Source organism: Amblyomma maculatum, chromosome 1 (genome assembly GCF_055883805.1).
Source record: "Amblyomma maculatum isolate TAMU_Amacu chromosome 1, ASM5588380v1, whole genome shotgun sequence".
NCBI lineage: Eukaryota > Metazoa > Arthropoda > Arachnida > Ixodida > Ixodidae > Amblyomma > Amblyomma maculatum.
In genome coordinates this window covers 506,151,041-506,170,531 of record NC_139344.1, presented here as the reverse complement: position 1 = coordinate 506,170,531, position 19,491 = coordinate 506,151,041, and the positions used below count along the sequence as shown (strand labels likewise).

Sequence of the window (19,491 nt, the reverse complement as noted above, 5' to 3'; positions counted from 1 at the left end):
CTACCCTTCCTCTCCTATGACTTGCCTCTCATCGTTTGCTATTTATTGGCACCTGTTGCAGTAAAGAAAATACGCAGTATCTGTCACACTTTCTCTGGCAAGTGTGTTTGGACCAGTGCACCTGTCGCATGGTGTTCCTTGGTGCGCGTTCAAGTGTGGGATTGCAGATAGGAACGCTAAGCAAGAACGTATTTGTTGTTGTTGTGGGTGTAGGAAGAAGGAAAAGAAAATGCACGGGCCTGCTGCTGGCTCTGTAGCTGAGCCACCTCTGCGGCTTCGTGCGGACAGAAGAGAAAGTAGAGAAGAAAGAATGAGAGAGAGAAAGACGTGCAACAACAGTGGTCGTCCACCACCTAAGCGGTGGCGGTTGCAATGACGGCCTACAACAGATAAATATTCGGTGGCTGGCTAGCCTGCGCCGCAAGCGGCGTTGACCTAACGTCTCAGCCCCGTAAGGCTAGGAACTGCCACCCTTCACAACCACCCTAATCTCGGGGAATGTGACACATCTCGCACACAGGTCTTTCCACTTTCACTCCCACATTCCTCTCTCCCTCAATGATGCGGTTCAGGTGTCCACATAACAAGTGTGACAGATACTATGCCTTTCCTTTCCTCTGAACCAATTATTTTGTAGTGAGAGCTACATTGGCCGCAAATTCGCTGTGGTTTTCTGTGGACACCTGAACCCCATAGCAAGGGTCCCATGCTGACATTGTGAGTTGGTTTATCGGAAAGGAAAAGCACAGTATCTGTCACATTTGTTCATACTTGTCTTTCTCTTTTCACTCTGCAACACAGTTCAGATTTTCACGGAACCAGTGTGACAGATACTGTGCCTTTCTTTTCCTTTTAAGTATCATTAAGGCTGTGTATGCCCATATTTGAAATGCGTGCGAAAGTGTGACATCTGCGAACGGACGACAATATTAGCCATGAATGGCTTCCGCCTTAAAACGTTAACATATTTAGTTACCAAGGGAACTGGTAAAAAGTTTGCTTGTATACCTGGTGTCAGCCGTAGCCCCCTAATACAGCCTTTGTCTTTATATTTTGGACATTCTAAAAAAGAAAAAATGAACGGCCTGCACATGGTTGTGATTGGTAGTATGTATACGGAGCAGTTTGCTGCGGAGTTTCGGCGCCGCCGCGACTGTACGCGCTACGAGTGGGCGTGAGAATATAGATCTCAACATGTTTGTTTGGATGACACGAATGGATGCCGATACGAATGGAAGAAATGCTCATTCAGAGCTTTCTTCTGGGAGCGTTTTGACGGTCCAAGACATATGCCTGTCTTCTCTTGTGCCCTTATTGATTTTTGTTCTGTTAACTTGCACAGTGAAATTTGTGATGCGTTGTTCATTTCCCAAGATGGCTTTTATCGTCGATGGTTATTAATCGTTGCTGTGATCGGCATTTGTGATGGATTTGTACTCACGGAGCTCTGCTTTCTCATCTGCAGGGGAGCCACGCAGATTCGACCCTGAATTCAAGGGGCCCCTCAAGAATCGGTGAGCACATTTTCCTTTACCAGAGTAGGCTGCTCGGTGTGGCTGCTTTTTGGCGGCCGTGTTCGACAGTGGGAGCCATTGTAGCCACGCATTCCCCTTTTAGACGCCGTTCTCAGTCTACTGGGTGTAATACGTACACACCACTTGCAGATAGATTTGTCAGCTCATGTGAACGAGAGGAGGGCAATATGACCTGCGCTCTTAACGTCCAGTACAATGGATGGACTTCCTAGGACAAAAAGAATGTCGCCGATTTCGTTGAGTGCAGTGAAAGCACGCATATATAGCACGGGGGCTCAGTAATGCACGAAGGATGTGGAATGTTACAGGTGTCTCTTGGTCCGTATTCCGAATTTTCACAAGTGTCCTTATCACGTCATGTGATTGGTGGACACATCGGATGTCACCACCGCTTCCCACCAATCAGATGACTCAATGATAACAATACTTGTGAAAACGGCGCAAATTCGAAATACGGACTCTGGTCGCACGGACTCAAGAAAGGTGTTGGAACAGCAACCGTGGTACATGCATGGCTCGAGCAGGGACCCTGCCATTAGCCGTTTAACTGGAAGGCACTCTGTACTGTGCAGAACTCATCCAGGGTTGAAAGACATTGCGAGAAAAAAACATTGTGTTCGCGGAGGAAATTACAGAAAAAAAATTAATAGAACACTTTTGAAAGAGATCTACTAGGGCGATTTCTGTGCAATTCGTACCTTGTCAACGCCCTTTTCTGCAATCTCAGCGCCATTTCACCAAACAAACCACGCTTTCAGCGCTGCGTTTTGGCAGTATATGGGACACCAATAAAAGAAAATGCGCTCTTGCAACATGTGCAGCGTGGCAGTGTTGCCTTTTTGTGCGCCATTGAGCTGATTGGAGCATGAGTATTTTTGGGGAGGCGACACATTTGCTTCCTCTTGACCTCTGTGCATCACTGATGGTGGACAGTTGGGCGATTAGAAAAAAAAAAGCAGAACTATATTATTGGACAGCAATTGTAGTCACCTGTGACAAGATTCGTAAAGTTGATGAAAAGCAAACGCAATCCTTACTGCATCTATTTGTCGTTCGGTTTGAATGATGTTGTGAAATGGCCCATTTTGCATGATCCAGGTCGCTTATATAGACAGACAAACCTATCTAGTATGTTGCCTGTACTTTGGTTTCGGACACGTTTTTGTCTTCCATATGGCATCCTGTGAATGTGCAGCGATAATGGCGAGAGCGTAGTCCGATGGGGTTCGATGCCTGGTCGAATTTTTCTACAAAGTTTCTCAGGAAGCTGTATAGCTTTCCTTTGTGGTTTTATGGCTGCGCTTGGGTGGATGCCAATGAGTAATTACTCCCTTATTACAAATCTACTCCACCTTAAGGGTTTCCCCCAAATATTTGATCGTGCCCATCAACAGCGGTGTTCTTGTGATTTCATAGATACATGTGAAAAGGTGACGTCCATTCTTCTAATTTCAATTCGATCAGAGGTGACTGTACAGTCCGTGCAGCTCTGGCTGGATCAATAGGTGTGGTCAATATGGGTCTGACTCTCCCAAGTTTCAAATGTGTCGCACTGCATGCAATGCACTTCTGAGACCAGACATCGACTGCACCTTTTATTTTCGTCGTTGCCGATGAAATTCGTTGCTTGTGTGCCTGGTACTACTACTGTATTGGACGATTTCCTGCCACCAGCGAATTTTCTTCAAGACTGCTCAGGCTAGACCTTGGCGCTGCACTACGAATAGTTACTGTGTAGGCAGCATGCTGTGGAGAACGCATGGCGAAGCTATTCTATACCCTACCCTTGCCTCAGGCCATGCAGGCAGACAATAAGACAATAAGGACGATTTATAATTAGGGGTGGCGCCGCCATGGTGGTGCAGAGGTTAGAGTGCTCGGCTACTGTGCCCAAGGGTGCTGGATCGAATCCCGGCGGCTGCTTTTTGATGGAGGCGAAATGCGTCCGTGGGCTTAGCGATGTCTGTGCACGCTAAAGAACTCTAGGTGGTAGAAATTTTTGGAGCCCTACACTCCGGTGTCTCTCGTAGCCTGTGTCGTTTTGGACGTCAAACCCCACAAACCAAACCAAGGATATTAAGGATATGCAAATAGTACTTTCTGACAACCGAATCATATGTCAATTGTGCAACGCCGAATGGAATATGAATGGTTTAGCTTTCCTACTGAATCGAATATAGACCGAATAGTGTTAACACAGAATCGAATAACAAACGAATGTTGCGATTAAGCTATTAAAGGATAGCTATTAAAGGACGTGCAGCGGTAGCGGTGCAGAACATCCGCTTCGCATGCAAAAGGACCGAGGCTCGAATCCTGGTGTCACACAATTCTCCACCAGAAAAAAAAAATCTGCGTGTCGGTGGAATTGCATAATGAATACAGTTGAATCCCGCTATAACAAAATTCACGGTGCACGAAAAAAAATTCGTTCTCGCGGAACTTCGTTATCGCAAAAATTTGACGTGAAACGCAGAAAGAATTGCCCAAGCAGCAGCATAAGCGTTTAATGCCAAAAATCTGTAAGCTTGGTTTGCTTACGCTTCACGGCGAGCAACGCCGTCACGCGATTTTCGCACTCGGTCAGCAAACCCATTGCAACATCGTCGTCTCGGACAGCAACGAAATTCCTGATGACATCAAAAGCGTCCATCACCTGTACGGCGGTTGCCGCAGCCGGCGCTTCCTGTACGTCGTCGTCTTCTTCATCGGAAGAGTCCTTATCATTCCGGGCAGCTTTTATGATCTGCTCATCACTCACATCTTCGTGAACAACAACACAAGCGTCAGCGCCGATGTATTCGTCGAGCTCGAGATTAGGCGGCACGGTTCCTATTTCTCCCAGCGTTTTCCAGGCGGCCGCGATCCCCGGAGCCGGTGACGCCTCTTCGTCGTCGTCTGTAACGCCTGGTGTTAGGCCAGCAGAGTGTACGGGTCGACCTTCGGCAAATCCGGCGTGCCTGAAACAGTTCACAATTACTGAGCGCCCCAGTGTGCTCCAGGCAGCAGACATAATCTGCAGTGCCACGTACAAGTCCACCTTCGTGTCTCGGCCGGTTTCAGTGTTAAAAAGCAGCCGCTGAATTAACCTCCCGCGGTAAGCGCGCTTCAGGCTAAGAATCACGCCCTGATCGAGAGGCTGTAAGACAGACGTGCAATTGGGAGGGAAAAACCTCAGCTCCGTGTTAGTGAGCTTGACTTCGTCGGAGTGATGCGCTGAACAATTGTCCAAAAGCAAGCAAACTTTACGGCCCTGCCGCTTCATGTCGCGGTCGAATGCCATCATCCACTCGGTGAAAGTAGCGCGGGTCATCCATGACTTGTTGTTCGCCTTGTACTGCACAGGTAGGCTACGAGTTCCCTTAAAACAGCGCGGCTTGGCACTTTTGCCTATGACTAACGGCGGACGCTTGTCCGAGCCATCCATGTTTGTGCAAAGCAGCACTGTGATGCGTTTTTTGCTGTGTTTGCCGCCGTGACAGCGCTGCCCCTTGAAGTCGAGCGTCCTAGCCGGCAACATCTCGTAGAATAGCCCGGTCTCGTCGGCGTTGTAAATGTCTGCAGGCGCGAAGTTGCTTAAAATTCCGGCCATGTTACTCGCCTTCCAAGCAGCTGCTCCGTCCACGTCTGCTGACATTGACTCGCCGCACAACACTTTTCCAACGATGTTATGGCGGGCCTTGAAACGGTTTAGCCAGCCAATGCTGGCTTTAAAATCATCAATGCCAAGTAGGCATGCATAGTTCAAGGCTTTCTGCTGGACGATGCTTCCGGACAGGGGGACGTTGCTGGCTCGTGCTTCCACAAACCACGCATGCACTGCTTTGTCCAACTCTTCATGGAGGGGCCGCGTCACCTTTTTGTGCTTCGAGGATGTGCCTGAAGCAAGTGCCATTCTCACGCTGTCCTTATTGCCTAGAATCGTTGACAGCGAACTTGCAGGAATTCCGAAGTCTTCAGCAATTGCCGCTTTCTTCCTTCCGCTTTCTGCTTGGGCGATTATTTGAGCTTTTTGCTCAAGGGAAAGAGTTTTGCGTTTTTTCACTTGCGTTGCCATCGTGTCCTGCGGATGAAAACTCGTCGTTGTCGAAGAGAAAGGCAGCGAGTGAACAACGCGACCACGACACAAAGCCAAAATGGCGGAACTGCAATCACGTGATTTCATGCTTAATGTGGCTTTGGATTTGACTTGGACTTCTCGCCAATAAAACTAGTTTCGGTTTCGATTTTGAACGCGAAAATTTCGTTGAAGCGGAAACGCTCTGCAAAAATGGTTCGTTGTGCAGAGAAATTTAGGCCATTAATTCTTATAGGATACTCGCGGGGAATAAAAAATTATTCGTTGTCGCGGAAATTTCGTTGTGGCGGTATTCGTTGTGGCGGGATTCAACTGTAGCCAGCGCTAAAGACTAAGACGAAGAGCAAGAAGCAAACAGGATGGGCGCTGCATAACCAATTGATTAAATGCATAAACAGGTTTGGGGTGCGACCCGATGCCAGAGAGCACCTCCGACTACACACTCCCTCACCAGAACAGGAGATGGCTACCCTGGTGCAGTAATTGGCCACAACCCCGGCCCTCAGTCACCAGCAGCTGCGGAGCAACTGACCACGACAGCGGTTAGACCTGTGACGCAGCGAGGGGTGCTAAGAATATCTGGCTCCGCTGGACAGGCCACCATTGGAAACTGACCCTGGCAACGTTTATCGCTAGAACCTTAGCTAGTGAAGGTAGTTTAGCAGTGCTGTTAGAGGAACTAGAGTGTATGAAATGGGATGTCATAGGGCTTAGTGAGGTTAGGAGGCTGAATGAGGCATGTACTGTATTTTTATTTATTTATTTATTTATTAGAGATACTATCAGTCCGGTCAGGACCAAGATAGGAGCGATACAGGGTACAGATTACAAAGGCGGAACACGACAAACAAAACACCAGCACCATCCAGTCGGTGCCAAGTTTTAACATATCAAAAATGGAACTGACCTCTAAGCAACAAATAAAAATGCGCAAAAATATCGCTGCAACGAAACAGAAAACAATGTGAAAACACCATGCCCAACACAAATGCAAGGCGCATTATATCAGGCACTATACCAACAATCACGAACTCCGGCAGAGAACACATCCACACCCGATGCGAGCACCACATTCTCTGGCAGTCTGTTCCATTCTCTCGCTGTGGACAGGAAGAAGGAATGCTTGTAGCAGTGCTTAGAAAACTTTTGTTCTTTTACGTGTCTGCAATGTTTACCCCGCTGTACTGTACTGTACTGAAGGACGAACATGTATACTGCGTTATCGAGGTACCGGAGAAGCGATAACTAGGAGTAGGTTTCCTTGTCAATAAATGTATAGCTGGAAATGTAGATGAATTCTATAATTCTATAGCATTAATGAGAGGGGGCAGGCATCTTAATTAAGCCTAATAAACAGTATAATCTGAAGGTTGTACAGGCCTACGCGTCTACATGTGGTCATGATGACCAGGCAGTTGAAAGCTTCTACGAAGATGTAGAATCGGCAATGCAAAAGGAAAGATGCAAAGATGCACTAATGGGTGACTTCAGTGCCAAGGTAGTGAAAAAGCAGGCAGGAGACCAGGCAGTGGGTGACTACGGAATTGGATCTAGGAATAGCAGGGGGGAGTTACTAGTTGAGTTTGCGGAGCTCAATAACTTAAGAATCATGAATACCTTCTTCAGCAAACGTAAGAACCGGAAGTGTACATGGAAAATTTCTAATGGAGAGACTAAAATTGAAATTGACTTCATAATGTGTCTAACCCCGCCATTATTCAGGATGTAGAGGTAATCGGGAAAGTGCGATGCAGTGACCACAGATTGGTAAGGTCTCGAATTAGTCTAAATCTGAAAAGGGAACGAAACAGATTAGTAAGAAAGAAGTTCATCAACGAATTCGCCGTGACGGGCAGGGCAGAAGAGTTCAGGATCTCGCTACAGAATAGATATTCAGCTCTAAACGAGGATGGCGACATTAGCCTAGAAGCAAGGAACAATAATTCCACTGATATCATTACTGAGTGCGCTGTAGAAGTAGGCGGTAGGATAGTTGGAGAGGATACCAGTAATCTGTCTAAGGAGAAAAAAAGATTTGGTTAAGAACCGCTTTAAGTATGAAAGCTTCCAATCCAACAGACCAGATAGAATCAGCAGAGATGTCAAAGCTAATCAATAAGCTCAAAGTGGCCGATGTAAGGAAGTATGTAAGAAAATTGAGCATGCTGTAAAGAAGGGGGGAAGCCTTAAAGCGGTGAAGAAGAAATTGGGCATAGGCAAAAACCAGATGTATGTGCTAAGGGACAAAGCGGGCAAAGTGATCACGAATATGGATAAGATAGTCAAAGTAGCAGAGGAATTCTGTACTGATCTTTACAGTAGCCAAAGTAGTCAGAACAATATTGAGATTGACAGTAGGGTAGGGAAAAGCAGTCAGACGTTCCGCCAATGATGAAGGACGAGGTTAAGAAAGCGTTAGAAACTATGAAATGGGGGAAAGGGGGAAAGCATCTGGAGAGGATGGGTAACTAGATTTTTTGGAGGGAGGGGATATCGTGCTAGGAAAACTGGCCACCCTGTATACGCAGTGCCTGGCATCATCGACGGTAGCAGAACCATGGAAGAATGCGAATATTATCCTAATTCATAAGAAAGGGGACGCTAAGGTCCTGAAAAATTAGGGACCAGTCTGCTTACTGTCTGTTATGTATAAGGTATTTACTAAGGTAATCATGAATAGAATCGAGAAAACCTTAGACTGCAACCAAGCAAAAGGTCAAGTAGGTTTTCGGAAGGGGTAGTCTACTATTGATCATATCCATACCATCAACCAGGGTATAGAAAAATGCTCGGCATATAACCAGCCCTTATACATAGCATTCATTGATTACGAAAAAGCATTTTACTCAGTAGGAACCACGGCGGTCATGCGGGCATTGCGAAATCAGGGGGTAGACGAGCCGTACGTGAAAGTGCTGGAAGATATATGTAGTGGCTGCACAGCAAGCATAGTTCTGCATAAAGAAAGTAACAAAATTCCCATAGAGAAAGGTGTTAGGCAAGGAGACACAATCTTCCCAGTACTATTCACAGCTTGCTTAGAGGAAGTATTCAGAGACTTGAAATGGTAGCAGTTTGGGATAAGGGTACATGGAGAATACCTCAGTAATCTGCGATCTGCTGATGACATTTCCTTGCTAAGCAACTCAGGGGATGAACTGCAAATAATGATTGATGACCTAGACAGGAAAAGTAAAAATGGTAGGCTCGAAAACTAATACGCAGAAGTCTAAGGTAATATTTAACAGCCTTGGGAAGGAGCAGCAGTTCATAATAGGTAGCGAAGCACTGGAAGTAGTAGGAAAATATGTCTACTTAGGACAGGTGGTAACCACAGATCCAGACCATGAAAGGGAAATAACAAGGAAAATAAGATTGGGATGGAGCGTATTTGGCAAGCACTCTCAGATTATGACTAGCAGCTTACCGGTATCGCTCAAGAGGAAAGTATACAACAGTTGCATTTTACCTGTATTCACCTATGGGGCTGAAACATGGAGGCTAACCAAGAGGGTTCTACTTAAGTTGAGGACAATGCAAAGGGCTATGGAACGAAAAATTTTAGGGGTGACGTTAAGAGATAGGAGGTGTGCAGAGTGGGTCAGAGAAATAACTCAAGTAACACACATTCTAGTAAAAATCAAGAAAAAGAAATCGGCATGGGCAAGATATATAGTGCGAAGAGAGGATAACCGAGTGTCACTTAGTGTAACAAACTGGATTCCAAGGGAAGGAAAGCGTAGCAGGGGCGGCAGAAAGTTAGGTGGGCGGATGAGGTTAAGAAGTTCGCAGGGGTCAAGTGGATGTAGCTAGCACAGAACCGGGTTAAGTGGAGAAATATGGGAGAGGCCTTCGCCCTGCAGTGGGTATAGTCAGGCTGATGATGATGAAAGAATGGAACACTTATCTTCACTGGGGGCCACAACAAGGATTCAAGTTAAATGTGCACAATGATTACCTTTTTTTTACTCACAGCAGTTACGTGATATGACTGTGACGTGATGTGATGTGACCGTACTGACTTCACCCATCCCTTTGTTACCTACAACTTTTATATCCGCTCACCCCTTTCCCCCAGTGCAGGGTAGCAAACCGGTTTCTTTACCGGTTAACCTCCCTGCTTTTCCTTCTCCTTTTCTTACTCACGATTTAAGAGAATAAATCAGAGCCACGCCTATGGACATGAGATTGGCGGTGGCACATGTGAACTATGGCTTCCGAGATTGTGGGCTTCAGGATAAAGCCTTGCTGCATCATTAGGGCTTACAGGCCATGTGGCAGCATTACGAAAACTGCCAAACGATTGGATGCATAGTGGTGCTGAGCCCATCATTCTGTGCACACTTATTATTACAGCTGGATGATACGCAGTAAGAATGCGGGGCCAGCTTTTCGAGGAGTCATCGATGAAAACAATGATTGTAGTTTCTTGTTGTTGCGATTGTATGGCTCTATAGCTGAGCCATCACCGCTGCCTCGGGAGGACAGAGGAGAATAGATATATTAGAGGAAAAAAATTTGCTTACGATTACATTACTTCCTAATTCGAAATTTGAGCGCAGCTCATCAGCTGTTTCACGTTTTTCGATATACATTGAGGCAAAGATTTTGAGCGAGACATGTATGTACAATTACAGACAACTTTTTTATTTTTCACACATATTCCTTCAAGAAAGACTGCACTAACAGTTCTTGACTGTCGTGAAGGAAGCTTTGTGGTGGGAGAAGTGAAGAGAGCAATTATGTTATCGGGAGGTTACGGTAGACAGCGCGTGGGCCCATAGGAACGTTGCGCACTGGAGAGACTAATGCCTCAAGCTGCAGACGAGACGACAGAACCTTCGTAATCCACGTTGCATAAGGATGTCGGACGGTACCCTTCGCCAGTTTTCAACCGACATGCGTCGGGGGTTTTCGGGATTGTGTGGTGTGACCAGAAGAGATAGCAGCGAATGACTGATGCCGCTGACGCCGCTAGCAAGTCAAGACAACGTGGCTCTGCATTTCGGCTTGAGATACACGCACTGTGATTCGCTGATAGGGGACCGCAGCCTCGCAGGGGGGCGCCGCAGGCGCCAGTGAAAAGCGCCCTCTTCGGTGGCGTCCTGATAATTGTCCGGGCAGGCCGGTTCCCCCTCACATTAAACATCTGCGGGAGTGGCTCTTGAAAGGGGTCAGTTCTGCATGTGTTGTGCTGCTGCAGATCTTTTTGTGCAGTCACATGCTTTCTTCTTGGTGCTTGAACGCTTATGCATGCACATGCTTCAGAGAAGTAGAAAAATTAACAGCGCAAGCATGAAAAAAAAACTAGTGGATCACGTCCCCTCCATGAGGCAAATTGACAAAAAACACCATTATCATAACTCCACTTTTAGTGTCGCTAGTAATTAAGTGGCAAGGTAGTTTACAACGTGGAAAGTAAATACCTTTTTTAAAATTATCTTCACAATGCAAAATTGTATTCGATGGTTTGTGGGGTGCACACAATTTCGCTGACTGAATAGTTTGGATTCTGATACTTTTTGTGCTAATAACAATGAAAATTACGAGTATAGAAAACTGGGGGAGTTGGATTGAATTCATCTTAAAGCAGCGCGAAACACTAGATGGAAAGGAACAAGAGACGACACGAGCGCTAGTGTCGGCTCTAATTTCTTTTCGTCTTGTGTTTCGCGCTGCTTTAAGATGAATGAAAATTACTTTTATTTTAACACAAATTAAGAGTCCTGAAGGCAGTATGGGAGAAGTTAAACAAAAAGTGTGAAGGCTTGGGGAATGGATGGGCTTCCCTGTACAGCAGGTGTTCTTGCTGTTTCTTCTGCTGCCTTCGCTCGTACCAAGTGGTGTTGGTGACCACTGCTGCGTCCGTGGCTGAGTGACACATTGCGGTGCGGAGATGACGACTTCTCTTCTCGGACTGTACACGTTTATTTACACCTTTTTACAACTTAGTATTTACAATAATGTTGTTGGGTGCGACATCAAACAGAGGGTTAACTGCAACCGGGTGTACGATCGGAGGTCAGAGGCTAGCAGAATCAGGCCTTGGCCTTCTGCTACACTTTAGGCCGGAGTCCCTTGGGCCCTCCGTCAGCCTAGCCTCCCTCCTCGAACAACCCGTCTGCTCTCGACTCTCGTCCGAGCCCAACTCTCCTCCGACGCTCGACTTTCTTAGCGTTACCCAAAATTCGAGTTTAGTCCGTTGACCAATCAACGACTAGTCACTCTGTGGCCAATAACATTCAGTGTTTCAAAATAGGCTGGCCACTCATTGTGCCACATATACCCTCTCCTACACATGCCAAATAAAACACACACAAAGCACGCACTAAGTGGCGAGTGGTTGCGCACACAAACACATACATCTGCAACTTTTCCTTCTCCAAAATCCTCCCACGCAAGAGGCGCCGAGCAGTCGCAAATACAAACGGTGTCGACGGTTACACTTCCGAAAATACATAAAAACACACACGCGCAAACCTCAGGCCCTAACATTCCGGTCCCTGCCCTTGGCCGGTTGCGCGCGGGCGGCGGATTCAAAGGGACACACAGGCGTCTTCCCGGGAAGACATGTCAACAGCGCGTTCTCCCCAGGCCTGTGTTACGCCGCGTTTTGGGATTTATGGCCTCCGTGCCCTCTCCACTCGAAGCGGGAGACACCGCAGTTAGCGCCGAACCCACTACCACGCGCTTACGCTGCGCCTTCTACTTGCACTGCTCTGCCTCCCTCGCGGTACGGGACGGACAGGGCCGGCAGCATCGCCCGCTGCCATGTGTTCTGGGCTCACTTCCGAGAAGTGGTCGCCCGCGCGACCGTCATAAATCTGCCCGCGTCAAGCTGCCCCTTGACCTTGGTCGCCCCTTCGGAATCTTGCTTCTGGGCGAAACCCGCAGAGAAAAATGAGACCATCCATCGAATATGCCTACTCGTTGCTTATGCTATGCTCGCTTATGGTTAATAAGTGCCATAGGGATAAGCGGTTGCTTATTTATTACGCTATCGCAACGCACGTGTACCCCTGAACACAGTCTATTTGCAGAGCCATTGACTTTTCACAATTTTTTTTTCGAAACTGCATTCAACCACACGAACACTCATCAGGTAAATAACGATAATGGAGAAATGTGTAACTATATGTTTTAATTCCGTGCAAAAGTTTGGTATGTTTCTGCAATAAATAATGCCATACTTTTTCAATTGTATAGAAGTCTGGTCTAGTTGGAGGCCGTTCATGGTAAAAACATGTGGGCGCGTCCTCTTTCTCTGCACTTGTAAATTGTGCGACAAAAAGTTTTATCGCGAACATCTTTTTTTAGCCTGCATGGCTATGCTCTCCAAAGCCACAGCTTACAAGGAGCAGTGGCAAATGCACTGGCACGGCTGGCATTCTGTGACACTGCAAGCATGGTGCTGTTGTCTGCTTTTAATAAAAAGAACAAGAGGAGCCATTTCGCACCCCTGGACAGAATAACTTTCTTCCCTGTCTGAACGCCCTGGAATGCCAGCCAGACACGCAGCGACGAGCAACATCTCTTTTGTGCACCTGTGAGTAAGACTGCGCGTGCGCATAGTGTAGGAGAGGGTGCCAGCAGCACGAGCAGCATGAGCAGCGCGCGTATCAGTCGTGACGTGGGTGGTTCAGTGCGCTCCCACGGCACCATTCCCGATCAGTAGTTCAGAAATGACTGCCAGAGGAAGGAGGCGGTGCTGGTGTAGTATGAAGCCGATGCAGGCACACTCACTCTTTCTGAAGCTCTGGGGTTTAGAGATACCAGTGGCCGGGTGAATGAACCTGCAGTGGAAGCTATCAAAAAACGGAAGATTGGTGGCTTAAAAGCAGAAAAGTGACATAATGTTGGTAATGTAGAAACAAAAATTGAATAAATAGAGTGATGGTATAGTTAACCAATCTAAAACAATAATTAAGATATAGGGGGAAAAAATATTAAACATGGCTTAGCTCTGCTATGCCTGGATATAGGTAGCGAAAAGCAGTGACTACCTCGAGATCAGAAGAAGTTAATTTCTCCAGTTTTCTGCGCCGTTCGTCAGCAGCTAAACTCTCCTTGGCTTCCATTTCGAGTGCGTCTAAGTTCACCGGTGTTCTATAATTCATTTACAGGAAAGGAAAGGCACAGCATGTGTAACTCGATGGATGGATGGATGGATGGATGGATGGATGGATGGATGGAATATAGGAGCGTCCCCTTTGAAACGGGGTGGTAGCAGTTGCTATCATGCTCATTTTTCCACCTATATCTTAATTATTGTTTTAGATTGGTTAACTATACCATCATTCTATTTATTGAATTTTTGTTTCTACATTACTAACATTATGTCTCTTTTCTGTTTTTAAGCCCCCAAGCTTCCAATTGGGCGCCGCGAGAAGCGCCGCCCAGCGGCGTTGGAGCGCACTCGTTCCCGCTTGTTCCTCATAGCTGACGGCAGATAGGCGACGTCACATCCTTGACGTCACCCTAATTGAGTGAAATAACTATTTTAGTCTTTGGTACTTTCAAATTTCGCGCCAATCGCAGTATTTGTCGCGCGGAATCCTGCTATCATCCTCACAGTACACAAGCGGAATTATGAGCAGCGCATCACGACCCGCGACATGTCACAGCGGTAAAGCGCTAGGGTGTCAGGAGAAGGAGGGTGGCTTGTCCTAGCCCTGATGGGGCTGGGATAGGTAGGTCAACGCCGCTTGCGGCGGGCGCTAGCCTGCCACCGAATTTTTATCTGTTGTAGGCCGTCATTGCACCCGCCACTGCTTAGGTGGTGGACGACGGCTGTTGCGGCGCGCGTCTTTCTCTCCCTCTTCTTTTTCTTTCCTTCTCTACTTTCTCTCTTCTGTCCGCAGGAGGCCGTCTGTGTCGGAGTACCCGGGTTCGAACCCGCCCTCGGCGGCTGCGTTTCGATGGAGGCGAAACGAAGAGGCGTCCGTGTGCTGTGCGATGTTGGCGCACGTTAAAGATCCCCATGTGGTCGAAATAACTCCGTAGCCCTCCACTATGGCTCCTCTTTTTCTTTCCACTTTCACTCCCACCTTCCTCTCTTCCCTTACGGCACGGTTGAGGTGTCCACAGAAAACAAGTGAGACAGTTACCGCGCCTTTTCTTTCCTATAAATCAATAGAATAGAAATAGAGGCTGTCATTGCACCCGCCACCACTTAGGCGGTGGACGACGGCTGTTGTAGCGGTGCTCATCTTTCCCTCCCTCTTCTTTTTCTTCTCTATTTTCCCTTCTGTCCGCATGAGGCAGTGGAGGTGGCTCAGCTACAGAGCGAGTTGCAGGCCCGTGCATTTTCTTTTCCTTCCTACTGCCACAACAACTAAGCGCTCGGTTGGGGATCCAAGGGATGGAGGTTTGATTCCTGAATGGATACTAATTTCTTTTTAATGAGGAGTCGCACACCTCTTAAGCGTTGCTAGGCAACACCGGCAGAGCTTGGTGAGAGGGCTACGCATTTGGCCTTGGCTGTGACGTTACGGCACACGGCATACGCGAAGCTTGGCTCTGACCCTCATAGTGAAGCTCTTCAAACACCTGCACCTCTTCTAGTGATGTCACTCGACGAGTTCGTACATGCGCAGCTATGGCTAAAAGTGATCACACGCACGCCAGACCCGGTGTTGACTAGCCTAGTGAAGCTTTTCGCTCCAGAAATGAGCAGGATAGCAACTGCTACCATCCCATTTCAAAGGGGACGCTCCTATATTCCATCCATCCATCCATCTCAATAATAATAATAATTAATAATAATTTAATTAATAATAATTGGTTCACAGGAAGGGAAAGGCGCAGTATCTGTAACACTTGCTCTGTGGACACCTGAACCGCATTATGGGAAGGGTGGAAGGTGGGAGTGAAAGTGGAAAGAGAGAGAGAGGAGCCAGTAGGGGAGGGCTACGGAGTAATTGTGCGCTCCCCTATAGCGAGCCGGCACTTCGGCAATTGAACACCATCGCCGCCACGCAGGAAAAGGGGGGGGGGGGGGGTTAAGGAGCGCGCGCTGCCACAACGGCGACGATGATGCGAAACTCAGGAACGGGCGCCAAAGAGCTTAATGCTGAAACGCTGCCATTCGAGACATTTTTTGAAAAGGGAAGGCTTTCTTTTTTTTTTGCTACCATGGTGAACTAGCTGTATATACGCAAACTGCATAAAAATATGATTCTTTTCTCAGTGAGTGTGTGATTTCTCGGTTACTGCACATGTTACCCTGCAGTTTGGCGTGGGCGCTTGCATTGTTCACAAATTATCTTTGCAGTGTGTACCATGTGTGGTCACGTCTTCCACTTGAGCTCTGAAGCGTGCCTTTCATGATTGGTTCTCAGGAATGGAAAGGCACAATATTTGTCACGCTTGTTGCTGTGGATACCTGAATTGCACCATAAGGGAAGGAAGGAAAGTGGGAGTGAAAGTGGAGCTTGTTAATGGGGTTGAGTTGGGCTGGGACAACGCTGATGGTGACGATGACTCGAAACCCGGGAACTGGCGCCAAAGTGCTGCGCTTCAAAAGAAAAAGACACGTGCTGCAACGGCCGTTGTCCGCCACTGCAGCTGCGGCGTGTGCAGTGACGGCATGTGCAACAAGTACAAAAACACCGGTGGTAAAGGAGCCTTCGCCGCTGAGGGTGAAGGCCCCCAGGTTCCCAGAATGTCGGGAGCGGTCACCCCACCCGTGGGGTTAAGTCTTAAGCACTCCACAAACTTAGTCATACGAGCGAAAGCTCTGTTAAGCATGGTTTTGCATTCTGTAATGACTGCTTGAATTACGGGGATGCTCAAGCACTGCCCCAAGAGCCTTTTCATCCTGCGATTTTTAGTCACTGCTACCCGCATTCTCGCAAAAACCGGGTGTCTGAAGCCGATTGACCTTTCTGAGGGACTGCAGGTGTCCACATAAACAAGTGTGACAGATGCTGCACATTTCCTTTCTTCTAAGCCAGTCAGAGAATGCCGGTGAATATGCGTTCAACGGAACGCTGCTTGTGGTCGACAAGGGGCTTGCGATGTACCGTGTGCAGCAGGAATGCTCGAGCTTTCATGTAAAGCATGATTCATGTCCAACGCCATTGTTAGTACGAGCATTCCTTTAAGATCGTATCACATATCGAAGCACATATAACGTCTGGTCTGGAGGCAAAAAAGTGCCTCAATTATTATACATTATTTTGCTGTAAAATAACATTTAATAATTGAGGCATTGCCCTTGCCCGCAGTGGTGGTTAAGACGCCCGACTAATGTGCCAAAGTACCCGCGTTCGATCCAGACCGCCGGCGGCTGTGTTTCGATGGAGGCAAAACCAGTGAAACGTTCTCCTCCGTGCGATGTCAGTGCACGTTAAACATCTCCAGGTGGTTCAAATCGCTCCGTAGTCCTTCAATATGGCACATGGTCGGAATACAGCGGTCTTCTTTTTTCTCACGATTTTCGTGCGTCGAAAAGTGCCACCCAGCTCGAGATATGACGAAGTAGCGCCGCTGTGGATCCCTCGACGCAAAAGCAAATGCACCAGTGAGCGGGATTAACCACAGAGTGAAATACGTGAGAGAAATGATGCTGTCCCTCGCGTTAAAATAGCGCAAGTGCTTATTTCAAATGCTGCTGTGCTAAATGTAGTAAGCGCACAATGCTCGCTTGAATGAACGAAGATACCTCGGAATGCCCGCTCAGCTACCAGTGGCATGGTTCTTTTTTTTTTTTTTTTACAAATTTCTCTTGAGGGAGAAGACAAATACATTATGGTCCGAGAGTAGGTCGTATACTCACAAAAAAGCGACAGTCCTTAGTATTTATTTTTACGATAATCGCATTTCTGTGGCCGAACTGCTGCACACCTCATCAGCCATGGCAGCCATGTTGACTGCAGTTGCTTAAACCGGAAATGCCAGCTTTGCGCGCTCCTATTGGCTCGCGTCCACATTAGCTTCCGGTTTGAGAGGACGCCGGCCTAAAGCCCCTCTATCTTTACGCCGGACGCGCCGCTAGCGCTGCCCGTGCGTCAAATATCTGGCAAAGTCAGATCGGCGGCGGCACGTGTTTTTTTCGACGCCTGGCATCGATTGTACGCCGTCGGTCGGCTTGATGCGAAAAAAACGCTCCATGTTTTCCGGCCTGTTCAGGGGATTAACTGAGTTAAATCGTCTGTATTTTAAAAGAGCGCAAGTTATTTCTCACATTTGGTGATTTTCTGTCAGTTTGTCCGGTGCTCCACATTGCTCCTATGTCCGAAATAGGCGAAATGGAAAGGCGTCCGTGTGCTGTGCGGTGTCAGTGCGCGTTAAGGATCCCCAGGGGGTGGGGTCGTAATTACTCCACAGCCCTCCACAATGGCACCTCTTCCTCCCTTTCCATGTGGCGTGGATCAGGTGTCCACAGAACAAGTGTGGCAGATACCGTGCCTTTCCTTTCCTTGAACCCATTATTACTATTATTATTAAGCAGTGTTCATCATGGTGATGCGCCACCTTAGCACTTCAAGATGGCGTCCACCCTAAAGTTCGAGGTTGGCACCGCTGCTAAACGGTTCATTGGGTTAATAACACAAGGTTGCTAGTCGAGTCGAGCTTTAAAGTGTGCGGATATAGTCGTACCGATGACTCTATTCATTGCGACTACAGTGTTCTAGAATTCTAGAACACTAATTGCGACCATAACGGGTGTGTACTTCCGGTGGCTCTGATGATAAATTGTTAAATTGGTTTAGAGGAAATGTGCATACGTCACACTTCTCGGTGGATGCCAGAACCGCGCCGTAAGGGAAGGGAGGAGGTGGGAGTTAGAGAAGTGCTGTAGTGGAGGGCTTGAGAAAAATTCCGAGACTGCTGCAGAATCCGCACAGGAAAGATGCGTAAGCCTGAGCGTTGGAGTGTTGTTCGCGAGATCTGTTAGCGAGATTCCGCGAGTGACAGATACTGCACATTTCCTTTCATGCAAACCAATTATTAAAGGGCAACTCCGGTGGTTTATTAAAGGGCAACTCCGGTGGTTTTTTTCGTCATTTTGTGTTTTTGGTTGAATTACATTCCTCGGCATGTCATGACTCCAATGCAAAAAAACTGTTTTTCGAAATTCCAATTAGAATTATTTTTAAAAAGGAAAAACAGCAAATCAAAACTGAAACTGCTTTCACGGCCAGAAATGACGTCCCTGTTGACGAAATGGTGACGTCGCATTCAGTATCAGAAAAACACTCGTACGTGCGTTGGATGAAAATAAAGTACGGAAATCATGACGCACTGCATAAAATGTCTGAGGTAGTTCAATATAAGCCTCAAAATTTCATAATCACGCGGGAAGTGGACAGTAACGCTGGTATACTGTTTGTGACGTCAAACTCAGTGTTGCCCGCAGAAATACTCTAAAGTTAAGCCATGAAAACGGCATATTTTAAAGTCTTGTTGCGCGTGAATGGATTATCGTACGATGCCCAAATTTTTCAGAATGTGTCAGGACTGAGAGGAGAACCTACAGTAAAAATTTTACTGGAATATTCGAATGTCAAAAAACCTCCAGAGTAGCCCTTTTTGGGCTCATGGTCAAAATCTCGCGTCGGTAGCGTAATGTACCTACTGTTTGTATTTTCTTTTCTTTTCCTTCTGCCTACAGCCACATTTTTTAGAGCGCTGCTCTTTGGTGCCCGTTCCTGCATTTTGCGTTGTCGTCGGCCTCGTAACCTGGTGACACCATAGGCCGTGACATCATGACCGTATGTGACATTATCATGATGTCACGTCCGGCCATGTCTATAACCGGATAATGACATCACATCCGGACATGCCTTCATGATTGGTGATGACGTCACCAGGAGATCCACGCATATACGAAGCTGACCCCGCCGATCGTTCGATCTAGGCATCCGTGCAGTG

At 47.3% G+C, this 19,491-nt stretch overlaps 1 protein-coding gene across 3 annotated transcripts in view; it reads left to right on the top strand.

The window, feature by feature from the left end:
- Positions 1–19,491, top strand: part of Ctl2 (Choline transporter-like 2) — a 353,598-nt gene that overhangs the window by 183,609 nt on the left and 150,498 nt on the right. For all 3 annotated transcript variants that reach the window (XM_084575765.1, XM_084575780.1, XM_084575773.1), the window contains exon 2: positions 1,466–1,514. In XM_084575765.1, the coding sequence (XP_084431891.1) occupies positions 1,466–1,514 (49 nt within the window). The remainder of the gene's footprint in view (positions 1–1,465; positions 1,515–19,491) is intronic.